We start from the raw sequence: 19,885 nt of genomic DNA on the forward strand, positions 1-19,885 counted from the left end.
CCCACTGTTCTTAACTGACAAATGTTCTTGCCAAAGGCCAATCCTCTCACACGTTTGTTTTCTCTAGACACAGTTCTTCAGTTGCTACATTCAAACACAATTAACTCAGCTACAGCAAATGGCTTTCTTGAAGTGGCTAAAAGTCATTTGGGGACTTAGAAGTTATAGCCTTATTTTTGTTTTATTTGCTATCCTAGCTTAGGCTTTTGAATTTTTCTGAATTATTTAAAAGTTGAGACAAGTACTAGGTGCAGTAATATAATGCATACTGTTCTTTTTCTTTTTCTTTTTGGACAAGAGTTAGATGCCTTGTCATCTAACTGATATCAAAATAATCCACATCCCACTGAACCTTCAAAGCATAATATAGCCAAGGTCCATTTCTCCTGATATAATGGGTAGGCACTACTCACAAAAGAAGGAAACGTGTGAAGCTGGGCATGGTGACTCACCTGTCATCCTAGCATCTGGGAGGCTGAGGCAGGAGGGTTGCTGTACGTTCAAGTCCAACCTGGGCTGCACAGTAAATTCTGGGTCAGACTGAGCTAGAGTGTGAGACTCTTGTCCCCAAACAACAATGTATAGCCTGGTTATGTGCACAGCATTCAAAATGCTGTCACCTGAGTTACAACCATGTCCCCGGGATGTGTAGCATGCCAAGCTGCAGTATGGCCATGAGGTCTGTGCTGTAATTGCTCCACTCTCTGTCTATTATGGGAGCAGCTGTAGACCGTATGAAAACTAACAGGAAGGGCAGGTGCCAATCAAACTTCATGCACACCAAAACCCCAAAACTCAAATTCCATGTCACAAAATGTTATTACTTTTCAATAAAGCAAATCCTCCTGTCATAGGCCATTAGGCCAGATGTGGCCTGGAAGGTGTGGGTTTCCTATTCCTGATCTAAATAATTTAACTTTGTGTTACTTTTTTGTTTTGTTTTGTTTTACCAGAGCTGAGGACCAAACCCCAGGGCCTTACACTTGCTAGGCAAGCGCTCTACCACTGAGCTAAGTCCCCAACCCCTTAACTTTGTATTACTTTTATACTGCTAATTGGTAGTAGAGCAGTTACATAAAATAATCATGTTTTTACACTAATAACTACACGGTAGTTAAATGCTTTCCTAGTTAAGCAGAATATAGTCGTTCAGTCTTTAAAAACTGTCTCTCTGAGGGATAGACACTATTAAAAAAAAAACAAACCCATTTATCTAATAAAACTAACTTGACTGTAAAATGGTTCTATAATTTAGATTTTTAATTTAGTAATGTGTTCATTTATCTTGCATTGGTATGTATGAGTGCCTTGGCGCACACATGAGGTGGGAGGATACCTTTCCGGGGTGCCTCCTTTCACCATGTTGGTCCCAGGGATCAAACTCAGGGCATCTGGCTTGGTGGCAACCACCTCTGCTCACTGAGCCTTCTTACTGGCCCACTCCAATTTTATTTTAAAACTCTGCTGGATAATGGTGGTGCATGCCTGAAATTCCAACAACAAAGCAGTCTACTATACAAGTTCAGCTTATTTCAGTTAAGTTTTACTTTGGTAATGTTCCATTTATAAGAGCAAAACATAAGGGCTCAATTACAGATACCTGATAGTTAAAGTTTATAAAATCACACAAATTGTACTTCTTTACAAAAAATTTACTGGGGAGATGGAGAAAGCATCTCCAACTAAGAATCTGATGTGATTTGTGGTTTTGAGAAGGAATCATCTGTCCTCTGCCGTTTGAGAGATGGCTCTTCGGGATTCTCTGTAACAAAGTCAGAAAACCCATTTTAGAGGATTTTTAACAGTTGAATACAACTTTTTTAAAGAAGATATTCTGAAGTTTTTTTCATTCAGTCACCTTAAAGAACACTGCTGTGGATTTATTATTTTAACAAGGCTATTAGACTAAACCACATACCATGCTAAAACTTGAAGAAACATTCTAAACTAAGTGGCAAGGTATCACAAACAAAATGACTGGAACTAGTTTAATTTCCCCACTTCCAAACCTTACACACACACACACACACACACAAGCTATGTTAAAGGTATGATACTCCCCACTCCAGGTTCAAGAACTTGCTCACCTACACTGAGGGCCTGGGTCTTGTACAGTGTAGCAGCAGGAATCTGGAAGGTGAGACACAGCATTTCCTTGTTAGGGGCCACGTTTCTCACAAGGTGAACTGAACTCCTGGCCTCCAAGGGAACACCTAGCACATCTCCAGCCCGCTGACAAACATCCTTAGCAGGATTGGCGTCTTTGGAGAAACAGTAACAATACACTGTGGGAAGGAGCTCACTGCTGCACGGCTGCCCATCCAGGAGAGACCTGAAAACACTGAGAAACTCTATGGCCTTGGCTGGCAAGTTCATGACAACGTGGACAGAGGGTTTTGCTTCGGTCGACAGCAGCCGACGCATTAACTCTTCTCTGACAGGCCCTTGGAGGAAGTCTTTTCCGTCCATGTTGAAGACTTTCACTTTTTGGTCGACTTTATTCAGTTTACAGTTGTGCAGCAGCCATTTATGGGACTCAGGATTGAGATCATTGGCAAATACTGTGCAGTTTTTCCTTGCTGCGGGTATGGCAAAAGGCCCGACCCCAGCGAAAACATCAAACAAGACATCTCCAGGGCGGAGAAGTTCAGTGATCCGGCCGTGTTCTGTAGAGAGACGAGGATTCCAATAGACTTTGGAGAAATCAAACTCATATGTGTAATTATTTTCTCGAACCTGAAAAGGAAGGGTATCATGTTTTTAGTTAATCTCGTTGGATTTAAAGTCTGCCCACTGAAACTGGATAGGTTGCGTACGTACACATGAGAACATACATGTAAATGTTACTGTCATGGGAGCAAATAACTTCACTTAAAAACATTCTGGTTAGACTCCTAGTGTTTATACCATTTCTGGGGCCAGTTAATATCTTGCATTCACCTTTTTCATGTGAAAAGTCAGCTCTCCAAAGCCAAATGGTTGTTCCCATCCTAAAGGGATCATAAAGTTGATTCCAATTCACACAAGGAACGCTGCGGAGAGGCCGACTAACTGGCTCATGTTCCCAGATGGAGAAGGAAAACAGACGGAATTATCTGAAGCCTTCCTCTTCTAGAGCACTTCCACACAGCAAGCAAGCAGCTCTCCACAGCACTCAGGTTGCAAAGGGACATGTCAGAATTTGAGGTACCTATGTTTGTGGTGACGTTTTAATTGTGCTGAAATGTGATTTTACTTGTATGTTAATAAATAAAGTTTGCCTGGAGATCAGAGGTCATAGTGAGCCATAAACAGAAGTCAGGCGGTGGTAGCAACACACCCTTAATCCGATCACATGGCAGGCAGAGTCTGTGGTGGTCAAGGATACAGCCAAGTGTGGTGATACATGCCTTGAATCCCAGTACCAATCATAGAGACCTGGAGGTCTGTATAGACAGGCAGTAATAAGGAAGTTGCTGTGGATATCGCTCTGTGTAAATAAAGTTCTGACTGGCCAGTGGCCAGGCAGGAAGTATAGGCGGGACAAGAGAGAAGAGAATTCTGAGAAGTAGAAGGCTGGGAACAGGAAGGCTGGAGAGAGACACCGCCTACCGCCGCCATGAGAAGCAACATGTAAAGACACTGGTAAGCCACAAGCCATGTGACAAAGTATAGGCTAACAGAAATGGGTTAATTTAAGATAGAAGAAGTAGATAACAAGAAGCCTGCCACAGCCATACAGTTTCTAAACAATGTAAGTTTCTGTGTGCTTTCTTGGTTGGGTCTGAGCGACTGTGGGCCAGGCAGGAAAACTCTAACTACAAATGGCGCCCAACGTGTTGGCAAGAGTTTACACCTAAAACCTGAGAAAAGAGATTCTAAACGGAGCTAAAAACAGCTTCCTAGTTGTCTCAAGTTAGTGGCAGCCTGCCGGTTTCAGCTACTATGGCAGGTTCCTGGCATGTGTGTCTGACCTGCAGTGTGGCAGGAATGAAGAATCTACAAGCAGCACTTTACTCTGCTGTGTGGTTGATTTAGCCTTTGCTAGTTAAAAACAACAACAACAAAAGGTTTCTGGGCTATGAACTGCTTTGATAGAACTGCTTCTGATAGTTGATGGTACACATGGCTCCAGACCCAGAGCTGGCGGTAAACTGTACCACCGCCATGTTGGGAAGCTTAGGTGGGCGGAGCCAGCAGCCACAGTGGCGTTTCAGTCTTTCAAAGATGGATATTACACAGAGAATCTGGTTTATGTTGATTTTGGGATTTTTAACTGCAGAAAAAGATTTGAACGTAAAAGCTGTTGAGTTAAACAAATATGTAAATTTTAAAGGTACCTTGACTTTAAAATTTGGATATAAGGATATGTTGCTTTGGAAAAGAGTCTCTGCTTTTGTTTCTACAAAAAGCCAAAGGCTGTGGATTTGTTCCAGATTAAGATACATCAGGTTTGATCAGCCAAGACCACCTGAAAGGTCTCTGATGACACCATCCAGATGATCCAACATCCAGAATAGTTTCAAGGCAACTGGCTCCTAAAATTTTCTTTGTGTCCCCATAAGACACAGCGTCCCCCTCCAGCAGGAAGTAGTAAGAGAAACTATGCCCAATTTCCCAAAATTATCAAGCTGGCTTTGGAGATGGAATAGGCTCACTCCTTCTCTAAACCCAGACATATTGCTAAAAGAAAAGGGTAAGAGATTCTTGTGTCCCAAATCAGAAGAGCCCTCTGGTGTGGGGCAGAGAAAAACCAGTATTTTTCTTTAAAGCAGGTTGATTATAAATGCAATCTCTTTCTAAAGAAGAAAAGGGGATATAATATAGATATAATAGGATAAAAGGGTAGATTAAGGAACTTACTTCTAAAGAGCAACAACTTGTTTAAAATGTTTTACATTGGTATAGATTTTAGTCTATTGATATAAACTTAAAGTTAATTTTGTTATACTGTGTATATATTTCTACTCTTGTTTAAGGTATTATGTTTGTACAGCTCATTTAAAATTATAATGGATAATAAAAATAGATTAATAATTAGTCATCTATGATAATCATACTTGTAGCCATGTTAGTTAAGTCTTCTAGGTATACACAGAGATATTTCAGATAGGTATTCTTCAAATACTTCAAAGACCTACAGAATATGTCATTTAAAATATTTTTAAAATTTAGACTTTCTGGACAGTGAGACATGTCTGCTCCTGGCAACACCGATTTACTTCAGAGAGGAGGATGGGCATTAAAGACAGATACTTCATATGGAGTTTATCTTCACCTTGGCAAAAATAGCCATTTGGGCAAGAAACTGTTCTTGCCTGGACTGCTTGATCAACTGGACATACAGGACCCATAGAAAGGTGACCACTAAACTTTGCTTGACAAAATGGTCCTTCAGGTTCCTGCTTCACAGAGAAAACTGCCAGACATTCTACAGGACACTGAGAGAAGTGACCGAGAGACTCTAGCCCTGTGGGCTGAAGACAAATGCCCCAACTTTACAAAGGAACATTAGGTGACTGTCCAGGCTGCCAGCTGACTCTGTCTACCCTGCAAGACTCCCGAAAGTTGCTTATATCCTTCTCCCGGTTCTCAGGTAATATTATATCCTTCTGAGGTCTTTGATGTGGTTGAAGACTAGATAGTTATAATTTCCTCAGTTATGATAAAAGATAAGTTAGATATAAAACCTTAGACTCACAAATATAAGATAGATAGGATATCTTCTTTAATATTGTAACTGTAATTCTTGCTTGATAATTGTTTTGTTATATGTAATTGTACTATGTAAAAGTTAAAACCTTTAAAAAAAAAAGGGGAAGTGCTGTGGCTATCGCTCTGTGTAAATAAAGTTCTGATTGGCCAATGGCCAGGCAGGAAGTATAGGCAGGACAAGAGAGAAGAGAATTCTGGGAAGTAGAAGGCTGGGGAGAGACACCGCCAACCGCCGCCATGAAAAGCAACACGTAAAGACACTGGTAAGTCACAAGCCATGTGGCAAAGTATAGACTAACAGAAATGGGTTAATTTAAGATAGAAGTAGATAACAAGAAGCCTGCCACAGCCATACAGTTTATAAGCAATACAAGTTTCTGTATGTTTACTTGGTTGGGTCTGAGCGTCTATGGGCCTGGCGGGTAAGAGAGATTTGTCCTGACTGTGGGCCAGGCAGGAAAACTCTAACTACAGGAAGTCATGTGGCTGGGCTTAGAGCCAATGAGAAGGAAGAACAGGAAAGCTATAAAAGCGCAGTTTAGACAGGAAGACGCTCTCTCTGGGCAAGTTACTGCGCGGTGGTTAGCTAAGGCTAGTCGTGGCTGTTTGCTATTTCTCTGATCTTTTCGGCTATTACCCTGAATTTGGCTCTGTGTTTCTTATTTAACAAGACTGTTTAGAAATTCGTCTACGTATGTTTTTAGACAACTATTACTAAAATTTTACAAATTTCCTATCTATAAATGAGACATTTTAAGCCCCTCATTTTATGAATAAAGAATCAAAGACCAGAAAGTCCCTAGCTTAGACAAATATGCTATATCTTTCTTCTGTTTCCTGGGCCCTAATTTCACATTGGTATATTACCTTCCCCCTTGGACCAAACCAAACACTCCTGGCCAGGGCTGGAGGCATGTAAGTGTCTGCCCCCTGAGAGTGTCCAGGAATAACCTGGCAGGTAGATGTTTCAAGGACTATTTCTCACACACTGTTCCACAGCTTGCTCTGTCCCTTAACTGTCCAGGGGTGGGCACATTGTGAACGTGCTGTCTTGATTCCAAGCATCAGTCTTTCTGCTCTCTTTGGGTTGGTATTACAGTGCAGTACCTTGGTTAGCATTTTCTCCTCTCCAGACAGCACCTCCATTTGGAAATTTCGGTATGTATTATCAATATTGCTGGTTTTATTTACTGCCGAGGTGAGTCCTGGGTTTTTGTCAATCATAACTTGGCCTAAAAGGTGAAAATTCATTATAAATACTGCTTGTTTGTGAAATTAAAATTAAAAATACTTAACAGAAATGAACTACATTTTCTTTTGGTTTACAAATAAAAGCTGTACTTGGTGTGTGTAATTCTACCTACAATTCCAAAAAAAAAAAAAAAAAAAATCAAAGAGATAAGTTAATGACTTACAGCCTATATAGAATTTATGAGTACCTTAAAAAAAATTTTTTTTGGACTTGTGGTCTATCGTTTTCCACATTTTTGTTAAACACAGTCAAATAAAAGCAAATCTGAAGCTGGCAAAGGATGGAATGAGAGGCTGTGAAGCCCTGAACAACAAATGCCCCCTGAAATGCCAGCAAAGACACGCTTGTTCCCGTTGGCCTCGCACCAAAGGGTTCTTTTACTGTGCATTTGAAACAAATGCATCCAGTTTGGGAATGTATTCAGCTAGCAATGTTTACAACCAAGGAGACTCGCGTTCTTCAGAGTCTGACTGAAATTAAAAATGTTCTTTTAGTCGAATATTTATCACAGCAGAGAAGCTGCTACAAAGACAGAAATATACATCAAAAACAACTTACTGTTGCTCTTTGATTAAGTCTGTATCTTTTTGTCCACATTATAATCTTATAAAGATCTATATGCTCTCATTTCATAAGGAAAGAACTTCATCTGCAAGTTAGTAAAATGTACTGAATGTAAATTAGCTGAAATGCAATGAGAATTTCAGAATTCAGAATACAATAAAAATAATGAAATCAATGGCCCACTTACCATGTTCTGCTTCAAATATCTGAACTCAATTAAAAAAATTTTTTTGAGAATTTCTACAATGAGTTTGAGGCTATTAAATCCCTTCCAACTCCTCCTGGATCCATCCCATCCCCCCTCCCTTCCCACCCAATTTTGTGTCTTTTCCCCACCTATCAAGTCCGGTTTGGGCAGCCCACTTATTCAGAGCTGTACTGCCTTCCACCAACTTTCAAAATAAAAGTTAATTTTAAATGAAATTTTAAAACATTAAAAACAATTCTAAAACTCCATAGCAAAAACTCAGAGCTTTGCACTTACTTGGTGAGCCCACTGAGCTGTATCTCCAGCCAGAAGTGTTTTATTTTTAACCCTTGAGCACTTTATGAAAAATTGAAAAAACAGGCATGACAAAAGGATGTTTTGAGTTAGAGTAGACAGGCACTAAATGAAAGCCCACATCTGACATTGCACCTAATCCCCAGTCTCAGGGGCACCACTGTACTGGACCAGTGTCTTTGTTAATAAAAACAGAGAAGTGGAACGGCATTATCCAGTCCCGCCATGCAAACCCCTGACCACTGCATCTTAAAGCTGGGAGGAATGCCCACAAGAGCAACAAGCTACAGAATGCATGGATACCGAGTACGTATTATAAAATGGTTTTGGTTAGTCTTCCATCTAAAGAGTAAAGGCCTTGGGTCTCCGTGGAGCTACAACAGTGGGGTGTTCGTTACAGTTTCTAAACAGCTAGGAACACCCGCTTAACATAAAGAAGAGGCTGAACTAGCTAAATCAGTAAGTGAACAGCACCGTATATCTGACTCTAACTAAAACACCGCCATTTTTGAAACCTAGTACTGAACCTTGTCCCAGAGGCCTACTGGCTTTCTGGACTGAAAGAATTATGTTCAATATAGAACACAGCTATGTGTGTGTGTGTGTGTGTGTGTCTCGGGAGACCCAAAGTCTATGCCAATCCTGTGACTAGAGAGAAAATATTCCAAAAGGCTCTTCAAAAACAGGGATGGTGCTTATGGTTTGGCTTCAGATTAAAACTAAACTACCCTGCTTCTTTAAGTTAGCATTTTAAAGCAAAAATTTAAGCACTAAAGTTAGAAAGAGTCATTTTTTTTTCTAGAACATGAATCTGACTATAATACACCTACCAATTAAATGCTTGAACGGCAGCTGATGGTCTCGGAGATTCAGGTGTGCGATGTGCCCAACCCTGCTGAACCCTGAGGTCACGTCTTGACCTTCAGGAAGCACAGCTCTCAAAATTTCTTCTGACTTAAAGTTTTCATAAGTTAGTTCCAAATTGTATTCGGATAACTGTGGACTGACATCGAGGTCTCCTAAAGCACCGAGTTCTGCTTTCTCAAAGGACTCAACGGAAAGCATTTTGAAGGGATCCAACATGATGAGTCTACTGTCCTCATCTTCGGGATCTTCAATGACACGCTTTATGCCCGGGCGCTGCAGGGCTACTCTCTTAAGGGCGCGCATCAATCTGTTGACGACTTCTTTCCTCGCTTTGAGCACTGGGATGGACACTGTCTTTTTAAAAGCTGTCCTGTCCAGTTCTGTCATTCCTCGAACACCAGAAGGTGGTGAAAATAACTCAGGATCTCTCATACTTGCTTCTGTTTCTGGCATGGTTGAGAATCCTTGTCTCTGACCCAACCAAAAGATACTAGGTGATTTCCTAAGCCTTGGTACCGATGTCCTTGTGATTGCGGACAAGGATACCGATTCACTGGGGTGACACCATTCTACTTGAAGAAGTCTTCTTGAGAATCCCAATGGCTTCCATAAGATTCTAGGAAAAAGATTCAAAAACCCCATCAAACTACATAGGAGTCTATTCACAACGGCTTGAGAATGTAAACAGAGTCTTTTAAATCACCTGCTAAGTGCTGATTGGAAGTCTGAAAGGCATGGGAGGACAGTCTCTCTTGCAGGACAGTACGATTTCTGTCACTGGTTAAATAATAAATTTGCGTCTTCAGTCTGCTTGCCCTTCCATCAGAAGAATTAGCAGTCCAGCTGCCTCCATATTCACTGACCTCTGCTCACAGTTTTCTACAGAACACTCAGAGAACTGGAAGTGTGAAATCTGAGTTAAGGGGGAATGTCTAAATGAAATGGTTACTATATAGGATGCCACCAATGGCCATATTTCCTAGGATATTCTTACAGGCTTTTGTATCAGAAGCTTTATTATGAACTTTGTAAGCTAAGGAGTAAGTTAATCATCCAATGTTGTGTGGCTGGTAAGCGGTTCAGCAAGGCTGAAAAGGTAGCTTGCCTAGCATGCATGAAGCCTTGGGGGTCCATCTCCAGCACCACTTATATCAGCAACAGTGGTGCCTGTCTGTACTCTCAGCAATGAGGAGACAGGAGGATTAAAAGTTCAAGGCCAGCCTAGGATGCATTTGAAACCAATCTCAGGAAAGAAAAACCTTGGTTAAGAATGACATTAAGGGCTGGAGATATAGCTAAGCCAGAAGAGTGCTTTGCCTGGCATGCACACACAAATCCATGCGCTTTCAGCACGGTGGTACAGGCCTCTGAGTCCAACACTCCACTCAGAAGAGCAGGAGAATCAGAAAATCATCCTCCAGACCAGCCTGGATAAATGAGATCTTCTCCCCTCCCACATGGCTAGGATGCCATTCATACTGTACTGCCATGTGCCTTGCCTGAAGTGCCTTGGCTTCGGTATTTTGATGGACGAGGCTTGACTCTGTTTGAAGCACAATATTAGCTATTCATTTCATCTTTTAAAACACCAAGTAAGTGGTAAAGGGTCCTGTCACAGGCCACGATACTACAAAGCAATGAAGTTTAGAGTTATACAAGTATTTAATGAACTATACTGAAACTCAGTAAGTCTAGGTGTCCATTTATTATTTGTAAAATGCGGATTAAAAACCATGGAAAGATTTTTGTGGCATTGGGAATCTAATCCTGGGCAATACTCATGCTAGGCAATCGTTCAACCACGGAGCTACACCCCAATCCTCACGAAGCGTTTGAGCAGCCCCCTTACCAGGGGCACGGGTCTTGGCTTAGCAGCCGGTTGACCAAGAAGATAAATGGCCTGGTGGCTTTTCCGCGCTCCTTGGGCGGGAGACTAGAGCGCGGATGCTGCCGCTGGACGGTCAGGTCTTTCTCCTCACCCGGGACACTTGCAAACCCCTTCACCAGCCGCCCCTTCCCAAGTCCGGAGGGCAGATTAAGACCAGAACCCTCACCTCATGCTCTGGTGCAGATCGGAAATGGGTCTTCCGAGGGGTGGGCGTGGTCTCGGTGACGCCATCACTACTGGCCGCGGAGGGAGGGGAAAGTCAGCTCGGGTGGACTCGCTCCGCTCTTCCTGGCCGCGGTAGGGTACGGCAACCCGGAAGGGCCAGGCCCGTAACTCCGCCCCCGACGCCGCTCCACAGGGCGCGTGGGGCCGGACCAGAGGCTCGCTGATGGACTTGGTAGTCGGCCGCGGAGCAGCATGCAGGCGTCGCAGAATAGCAACCAAGCCGAGCCGGGCTGGTACGTCTCTGCCCAGCAGCCGGAGGAGGCGGCGGCTGCGGAAGAGTGGAGCCCGTTGCTAAGCAACGTAAGTGGGCTCCGCGAACAGCGCGGGGCTGCGGCGCTGCAGCATCCTCCAGCGCTTGCTAGGAGAGTTCTGGACGTGAGGGGACGGACCCCGGGGTGGAACTCGAACCACTGACCCCAGCCGAGTTTGCAATGTGGCAGTCGCTTGGCGCGCTCAGTCCAGAAGTGGGGCTTGGGACACCGGCGGGATGAGCCAGGGTTTTGTGACTCACAGTTGTTTTGAATCGTTGTCGCCTTTCAGTTTCCTCTAGTCTTGTGAGGTCTTTGCAAGAATCATGAGATATTTCTTTTTTGGACTTAATCGTGGGGCGAAGGGAAAGGTGAGCTATCGGCACTTTAATACAGATGTCCCTGTAAGTGAAGACGAGGAGAGGGATCTGTACGCGCACAGCTCGTCCTTAACCTAAAGCCGGTGTAGTAGGCTGTGTGAGCCCCAGGACCCCCGCCCCCTCTTCGGTGCTGAAGATCCAGCCCTGGACCTTGGGCATGCTAGACAAGCGCCCTAACCCAGTACAGCTTTCCAGTCCTGGGACTCCACTTGAACTGAATCCTTATACAGTAACAGTTGATAGTTTTGCTTCTGTGGTCCCTGTAAGATATTCCTAATCATCCTTGCCGGGCAGACTTAATTCATTAGGTATATAAGTAAAAGGTTAGTTTTGCAGCCCTAGCACTTGGGGAGGAACAGTTATGGACAACAGTTCCCCGCTGACACAGGGATTCTTTAGGAATCACGTGAGCTGAGGCCCCTTCCTTCTCTCAGTCTCCGCCCTTTGTTTACCTTATCTTGATCCCTTGAAGTCACAGGAAAGGCCATGGCTCCTACTGAGGCCATTCTGGGCCCTGTACTGGAGGAGGCAATTTTTCTGAAAGACCAGGTTCCTCGAATTGCACCAACAGGTCAAAAGGAAAGGAACAAGTCCTGTGTCCGAATTTGCTCTCTGGTGCTGTGATAAAGCCTGTGACAAAAAGCAACGTGGGGAAGAAAGGGTTTCTTTCATCCTACAGCTATAGTCCATCATGAGGAGAAGTCAGGGCAGCAACTTGGAAGCAGAGGCCATGGAGGAACACTGCTTTTTGGCTTGCCCCTTCTGGCTTGCTCAGCTTGCTTTCCTTTCAGGCAGGAGAGCCTGCCCAGGGATTGCAGCACCCAAAGTGGGCTGTACCTTTCCATGCCAGTCAGGAAAATGGCCCCCCAGGCTTGCCTACAGTCTCCGTCTGATGAGGGCATTCTCTCAACCGAGGTTTCCTCTTCTCAGATGACTCTAGCTTGTGTTATATGGACCAAAGACCTAACCCTGTCCTGGTTATGTAGTTAGTGTTGCACACAAATCCTCCGGTGTGTAGATCACCTCCATAATTTGACAGTGCTATTTCGACAGATTTTTAAATTCCTCATTCGGACGTCTAAAGTGGCTACATTGTGTGTTTACAGGAACCTCACAGACAGCAATCTCCGGGTGTTTCATTTGGTTTCTCCGTCTTTAATGTGATGAACGCCATCATGGGGAGTGGCATCCTTGGATTAGCGTATGTGATGGCTAATACCGGTATCCTTGGATTTAGGTGAGACCTGTTTTCATATTTTATCACCACTTTTTCATTTTGATAAAGAATTACGGTTCCAGAAGTTACTGGTCTACAATTTCTAGGTGGGTAATTACTGAGGTTTTAGCATTGTTTCGTCACCCTTGTGCCTAACTCATCTGTGGTTTGGAGGAATGCTGCATACCATCATGCACTGCTTGAGGGATGTGTGTCCTTGTAAGAACATCAAGAAGGAAATCAGTGACTCTTCAGACAGCATGGGCTTTAGTTGGAAAAGGACCTTCGGAGGGGTCTCTGGTATAAGAATCTGAGCCTGTTGATTTACAGGCTGGGGTAGTTAATTACAGGGCACAAAAAGGGAAGGAGAAAGGCCACTGTAATTTTTCCCTTTTTGGCAGGTGGTTGCTAGGGGTAGCTAGGGGAGTCAGGTGAGTGGTGAGATCACCCAACAATGAATCAGGCTAGTGCTGCGCTTTAGAACTGTTAGCCATGGCTGCTGCTCCATTTGGTTCAGCAATGACAATTCCCAAAGTATAGTCATTCTGGCTTCAGTAACTAAAGTAACTTGTTTTTCTAGATTCTCACCCTCTGTGCCCTATGGACCCTAGTAATGGGTGACCAGAAAAAGATGCTTATCTATCCCGTGACATTCTCACCACTATAAGAATCTCTGGTATCACTAAGACCTCATTGGTAACCCAGACATCATTATGCAGTACAGGACTGGTGTTGATTTTTACTAATCTAAAAATGTAGCTAAGATTAAAAACAAACAAACAAACAAACAAAAAACAACTTGATTTACACTCATTTATAATAAAAAAAAAGCCTCTTATTCAAGTTCATGTATGTCAGGTTGTCCAGTGTGAATCAAAACTAGTCAACCATGCAAGTTAGTAGCAGTTTTGTGCCTATTTTCAAGAGTTGGTTATGGGCCAGTGGCTACGTACTGTTCTATTGCTGTGACCAGACACGGTGCCCAAGGCAGCTTATAAAAGAAAGCAGTTACTGGGGGCTTGCTTACAGTGCCAGAGGGTTAGTCCATATCATGATGCTGGGCAGTGTGGCTGGCTGCAGGCAGGCAGGCATGGCACTGGAGTAGTAGCTGAGAGCTTTCATCCTGATCCACAGGCCAGAGGCACGGGACAAGACACACCTCCCAATCCTTCCTGATTTGGTCACCAACTGCTGAGTAAGCACCCAGTACTTGCCAGGAGCCTATGGGGGCCATTCTCTGGCAAACCACCCCAGCCAGATAGCTCGATAGTTTCTGGCTATTGATCACATAGTGCTTTGTATAGTCATGGTTTCACGGTCACTTGCTGATTTGGGTTCTGCGAGTTGATGTCGGCTCTGAGCTGTGAAATCTTCCGGAACCAGACCTCATACTGAGCATCCAGCACCGGGTTCCTTTGGCTAGTTTGTCAGTAGAAGCCAGCGTGAAGTGCAACATCTCATTTCACTTTCCTCCCTTCTGCCCGCCTCCCTTGATAAGCAAAGCAGCTTTTAAGTGGCCCTGCTTTGCTTTTGCTGTGGGATGCGTTCACACGCTTTGACAATTCTAAAGACTGCGTGGGACATGTCAGGCAACTCAGAATCAGAGAGCCTCCTCTTTTAAAGCTGTCTGAGAACGTCCTGTTTCATATCACCCCGAGTCTTGGATGCAGGTGGACAGCGCTGACGGTGGTCTCGCTGTGTCGAATCAGAGGTCCCTTTGGCTGTTGTCAGATGTTAATTTGTGAGGTCTCTGACGCCAGTTTAATGACTGCTTGCCCTTTACTAATAAATATTGCATGAGTCACAGAGAGGATTCCTCTGAAGTTTTGTGTGGTCCACTGGGGACAGCAGCCTAGCTAGGAGCCTGCCCTGCTGGGACCTTCCTGAGAACGAGAGGAGTCATGTGTGCTGTTTACTTCCACAGTGTTTGCACAGGTTTTTAAATTATGTCACTAGAAAGGTGTTAATTGCATTGTTTGGGTTTGAGCTGGAAAGAGGTGCATGTGCCACAGAGCCCAAGAACTCCAGGTAAAGCTGTGGTTGGTTAATGGGTCCACATCACTGGAAGGGGAGGGAGTTGGGGAAATGGCACAAAGAAGACAGTGAGACTTAGACCAGGGAAAATGAGTCGTCATCAAAGGGAATGTGGAGATCACTGAATGCTGAGCTGGCAGTCAGCAGACAGTGCAGAATGAGGGATTTGTGTTTCAAGTAACGTTTGCGCCTTTCGATTTCTCTTTTACTCCCCCAAGCACCGTATTCTCATTCCGCCGCACCTTGGTAAACACGGAGCGACGGTTTCTTTAATAGCTGCAGTTCTTGTACTGCTCAGAGCTCTTCCCTATGACCGTCTGACTGTGAAGAAGCCTGTGATGAGATGTCATGAGAAAGGGCTAGCTTGGGGAAAACTGAATCGTGTGACCTTTTGTATTTCAGTTTCTTGCTGCTGTTAGTTTCGTCCCTGGCCTCTTACTCAGTCCACCTCCTGCTTTGTATGTGCATTCAGACAGGTGAGTAACACACCATGCCCTCACTCCACCCGGTCTCCTGAGTGCCTGTGCAGAAGAAGTGAATGTCTCGGATCTGAAGGCTGAGGGTGAAGGTGCAGCTCCGTGGTAGCATATATATTTAGCAAGCACAAACAAGACCCCATTTGGAACTCCAGCATCACCCACACCTTGAAATATCTAATTTCCAGTGGGCATATGTCATTAACGGTGTGGTGACTGACCGGTTTTGTTTTCTTGAGCTGAGGATGAAAGCTGGAGTTTGTATCACCCCTCTCTTACCTTTGGATTAGAGTTGTGTTGAAGTTCGTCACAAGCTTTATCTCTCCCTGCATGGCCAAGCTCCATTTGCTCTCACTGGTCTTGTGGCTTTCAGAATTACAGAAGCAACTACATGTACAAAGTAGAGTTTTTAAGTGGGATTATTCTAGGCTCAAACAAATGAGAACCCTCAAGGGAATTTTTGAGAATTTTAAGACTCTTAAACAGAGTTCTAAAACCACCATTCTATTTTATTTCCCTTGTGTATACATCAGAAATTCCTATTTTTTTTTTAATGAACAGATTTTGTAACATATCAACTAGGTGATTCTTATGCAAAACCACTTAGGATTCACAGCTCAGAGCTACAACTTGTACCAGGGGTTGGATGGCTTTGACCATCAGGTTTCCCGATGCATGCCTCTGCTCTCAGGGTGAATGTGCAGGCAGATTTAAAAAAAAAAAACAAAAAAAACCCCAAAAGACAGTGTAAGGCAGCAAGCTGTGATAGCAGCATCCTGAATTCAGGAATAATACCTTCAAGTAGCATTTGTAAATCCTGCCAGGAATATCAGTTGTAGCTTCTTTGCATGAAAACAGTTCTTTAAATTAGGATAGTTCATCTAACATTGTAATATATTCTTTTGATAAGTTCTATTAAAGGATTAAGACTTTAGTCAACTGTGTGTGGCAGTCAGGTTTATTTTAGTTATTTGGGAGTAACATTTGTGGAATTTTAAAAAATGATACTAATTTTATGCTTTGCACCATTTAACCTTACATTTCTGACACTTGTTCTTTAACTCTGGGGCACACAGTGAAAACTTGTCTGTTTCTCTCCCCTTTCCTTCTCTTGTCCTTTTGTAGCTGGCTTGGGTCCAGGGACTAAGCTCTCATGGCTCTGCACTCATGGGCTGCCCCTGTCTCCGCTGATCGATTCCTCAGTCTCTGTAACGCTCTCAGTCCAGGTAGGCTCCTTCACGTTTTCCTCATGTAGACTGGAGAGGAGCGTGTGCATAATCTCCCCTTAGTTGACTGTCGAAAAGGGTGCTGTGTTCAAATTGGAGTCACTGGTCAGAAAAGAGTTATTTTAAATCTTTATAAAAGGTAGTATCTTCCTTTTCTTGTCTAGAGTTGAAAGATAAGGAGGAAATTTCATGTTTATAAAAGGAAAGGGTCTTTTCACAGGAAACCCTCTTACTTAAAATTTTAATAAGGATTGCGGTCTGTCAGGACTTCTCTTGGGACCTGAGGAGACACGTCAAGGTGCCATATGCCCCCAGCCTTAGTGTGTTGACTATGAAATGGTCTTGGCAACACTTAAACAAAGTCATAAATGTAAGATGTCAAATCTGTGGTGAATGCTGAGTTCTCACTGGACGGAATCCCAAAGGACTATGAGTCTTAGAGATGATATAATCTCAGAAGCAGGTGGCTGCTGGTCATCCTGTGAAAACATGGTTATGCTCTGGGGTTAGAACAGTCCACCCCCACCCCACCCCCACCCCAGCCTCCACATCACTATCAGGAGGGCATGAGTGTTCTGGAGCACTGTCCTGCTTCTGGCCCCGCCTCCCCTCTGCGCACTACATTATCACCACGGTATGCATTCAAAGCCATTGCTTTGATGGTATTATAATACTTATCCCAATGATGTCAGTTATTTCAAGAGTCTCGTTTGGCTTTCGCTCCCCAGACCCCGTGTGTTCACCGTCCATTTTCTGACCTTTTACTGCCCCCCACCCCCAAACCCAGATCATCCTGACGAGAAACATGGCAGCAGCAGGAGGCGGGCAGGTGTGGTGCTGGAGCTGATCTGCGGGAAACAGGCAGGAAAAAGCAAGCTGGAATGGGCCTGTGGGCTTTTGTCACCCCTAGTGCCCCCCAGTGACACACCTCCTCCAACAAGGCCACACCCAATCTTTTCCAAGTAGTTTCACCGACTGGAGACCAAACACTCAAATGTATGAGCCTATGGGGACATCATTCTCACTCAAAGCACCCCAGTAGCCCTGGCTGGCCTGTAACTTCCTTTATTTTTAAGATTTATTTCATTTGTGTAGAAAAGTATGTATATTGGTGCTTTGTTGTGTATGCCTGCACACAAGAGGGCATTTGGTTGTGAGCTACCATGCAATTGCTGGGACTTGAACTCAGGACCTCTGGAAGAGCAGCCAGTGCTCTTAAGGCCTGAGCCATCTCTCCAGACTGGCCTGGGACTTCCTGTGTAGCCCTGGCTGACCTCGAATTGATAGAGTTCCACCTGCCTCTCCCTCTAAGTGTTGGCATTAAAGGCATGTACCACCATGCCCAGTGCCCTTTACTTTCTTTCCTACAGTGAAAACTCAAGCCTCTTTAAAAATAGCATTTGTTATATTGACTGTGCTCAGCAGTGATGCGGGAGATTTACACGTGTAACCTTCTGGCAACCGCATGACGTAGATTTTGTCATATGTGCCAAACATTGGCTCAGAGAGACCGCAAGAGATGACGTGTTTCCCCAGGGCTGTACAGCCAATTGATTGGTTAGAAGAACTGATCTTGCACTGCCATTTCCCAGCATGCAAACCTTGAGGCTTCTTTTCTGGAGGAAGTAAAAGAATTCTGCACTTGACCCTGAGTCATCTTTCTGAAGGCAGAATGTAAGTGAAAGTCAGCAAGCCGAGGACGAGTCCCACTAACAGTTCTAGAATGCTGGCACAGGCATCTGCTCTCATCAGGGATTAGAGGAGCACTTCATATAGAATTTCTTCTGCCCAAAATAAAATGCCTCGAGCTGTAAATAATGGGGGCACCTTTCAAGAAAGACATGGCTTCTTCCTGTGGGACTGTTGTGTGATTAATCCGGTCGTTCAGTAAGCCAGAGCTTCCCTTAATCCTCTCAGTACCTTACAGTGTGTCAAGGGACAGCCAAATAGTGCGAGACAGTTCAGAGAAAGATTCAAGCTATAACAAGCGCAAAAAAAGGCACAGAAACAGCAGTGAGAAGCCTTCGTAAAGATACTCAGCTGACAGATCCAGAGAGTGTCACCACCAATGCTGGGAGGAAGGAGAACTGTCTTCCCAGCCGCCCCGGGATGCAGCTGGGCAGCTTCGTTTTTGTTATTTATTCTTACAGAGCTATATTTGTACTTCAGGGTCAGCCAGGTTTACCCCTCTTGGCATTTACCCACAGACTTTTATGTCTACACAAAACTTGCATATAGATGTTTATAGCAATTTTATTTACAATTGCCAGGGAGTGACTAAAATGCCCTTGAGTTGATGAATGGCTAAGCAGACTCTGACATTGAAACAACAGAAAATCATTTTTTACTAATAAAAAGTAAACCACCAGGCCCTGAAGTAGCATGGAGAATTCATAAAAGCATGTTAGCAGGTGAAAGAAACCATATGCTCCAGAGTTCTGCTTGAGGTATGTGTACACAGAAAATGAAGCCCATGCCTGGTGGGGATAACCTCTGCTAGTTCCATGCAGCACTGTTCACAGTGCTGAAATACAGAAATACCCTGTGTATATAGTCGGAAGTTTTCCTGTGTCCCGCCCGGTCCCACAGCCACTCCAGCCCAAGTAAACACGCAGAGGCTTATATTATTTACAAACTGTGTGGCCTATGGCTTTAGTTTCTTGCTAGCTAGATTTTTCATCTTAAATTAACCCATTCCTATTCATCTATATGTTGCCACATGGCCATGGCGTTATCTATCTGCTGGCATCTGGTTGCTCCTTTGGTGGCGGGCTGGAGGCTCCTTGACTTTACCCTTCCTCTTCTCCTCTTCAGCTTGCATGTACTCATCCTGCCCTGCCATAGGCCAGTGCAGCTTTATTTATTACCCAGTGGGAGCCACACATATCCACAGCATACAGAAAGACACACATGCTGTGGGATGTCTTTAGGTAGATGGATAAGCAGTAATCTCTATGTGTATTGGAATATCATCCAATCTTTAAAAGCAGGCTCAAAAGGAGTGTCTAGCCAGTGCTGGGAGCATTGGGGAGCCTGGAAGACATTAGGATAATGATAAGTGAAATAAGCCAAGCAGAAAGTGTTCTTACTTACATGTGGACACTAAAATGGTTTAGTTTCAAAAACAGAATAAAACTGTTTGCCAGGGGCACTGGGGAAGGGAGGGGAAGATGGTGAGTTCTTGGTTGAGGGACATAAAGTTAAGCAGGATAAAGAGTCTAGACACCTGATTTATAGGTTGTTGTTAATATCAAGTTTATTAGAAATTTGCCAAGAGACTAGATTTCAGTTTCTCTTAACCAAGAGGGAGGGA

General features: G+C 43.9%; 2 protein-coding genes across 5 annotated transcripts in view; one reads left to right on the forward strand and one right to left on the reverse strand.

The window, feature by feature from the left end:
• Positions 1-1,527: 1,527 nt before the first annotated feature.
• On the reverse strand, positions 1,528-11,026 carry Trmt5 (tRNA methyltransferase 5). Of its 2 annotated transcripts, none has more exons than XM_036206628.1 (5): positions 10,934-11,026; positions 8,843-9,495; positions 6,802-6,926; positions 2,088-2,736; positions 1,528-1,762 (listed from the first exon to the last, which is right to left on the reverse strand). In XM_036206628.1, the coding sequence occupies exons 1-5, from the start codon at positions 10,996-10,998 to the stop codon at positions 1,683-1,685; spliced, it is 1,572 nt and encodes a 523-aa protein (XP_036062521.1). In that variant the 5' UTR covers positions 10,999-11,026; the 3' UTR covers positions 1,528-1,682. The 2 variants fall into 2 exon arrangements, with proteins under 2 accessions (XP_036062521.1, XP_036062522.1); XM_036206629.1 differs by lacking the exon at positions 10,934-11,026 and adding an exon at positions 9,583-9,649.
• A 66-nt stretch (positions 11,027-11,092) lies between these two features.
• Positions 11,093-19,885, forward strand: part of Slc38a6 (solute carrier family 38 member 6) — a 60,812-nt gene continuing 52,019 nt past the window's right edge. For 2 of the 3 annotated variants that reach the window (XM_036206226.1, XM_036206227.1), the window contains exons 1-3: positions 11,093-11,292; positions 12,727-12,857; positions 15,273-15,346. In XM_036206226.1, coding sequence (XP_036062119.1) covers positions 11,185-11,292; positions 12,727-12,857; positions 15,273-15,346 — 313 coding nt within the window. In that variant the 5' untranslated portion in view covers positions 11,093-11,184. Of the gene's footprint in view, positions 11,293-12,726; positions 12,858-15,272; positions 15,347-16,471; positions 16,573-19,885 lie in introns of those variants that run through there. The other variant, XM_036206228.1, reaches the window with a different exon arrangement.

This window comes from Onychomys torridus, chromosome 14 (assembly GCF_903995425.1).
Source record: "Onychomys torridus chromosome 14, mOncTor1.1, whole genome shotgun sequence".
Lineage (NCBI taxonomy): Eukaryota > Metazoa > Chordata > Mammalia > Rodentia > Cricetidae > Onychomys > Onychomys torridus.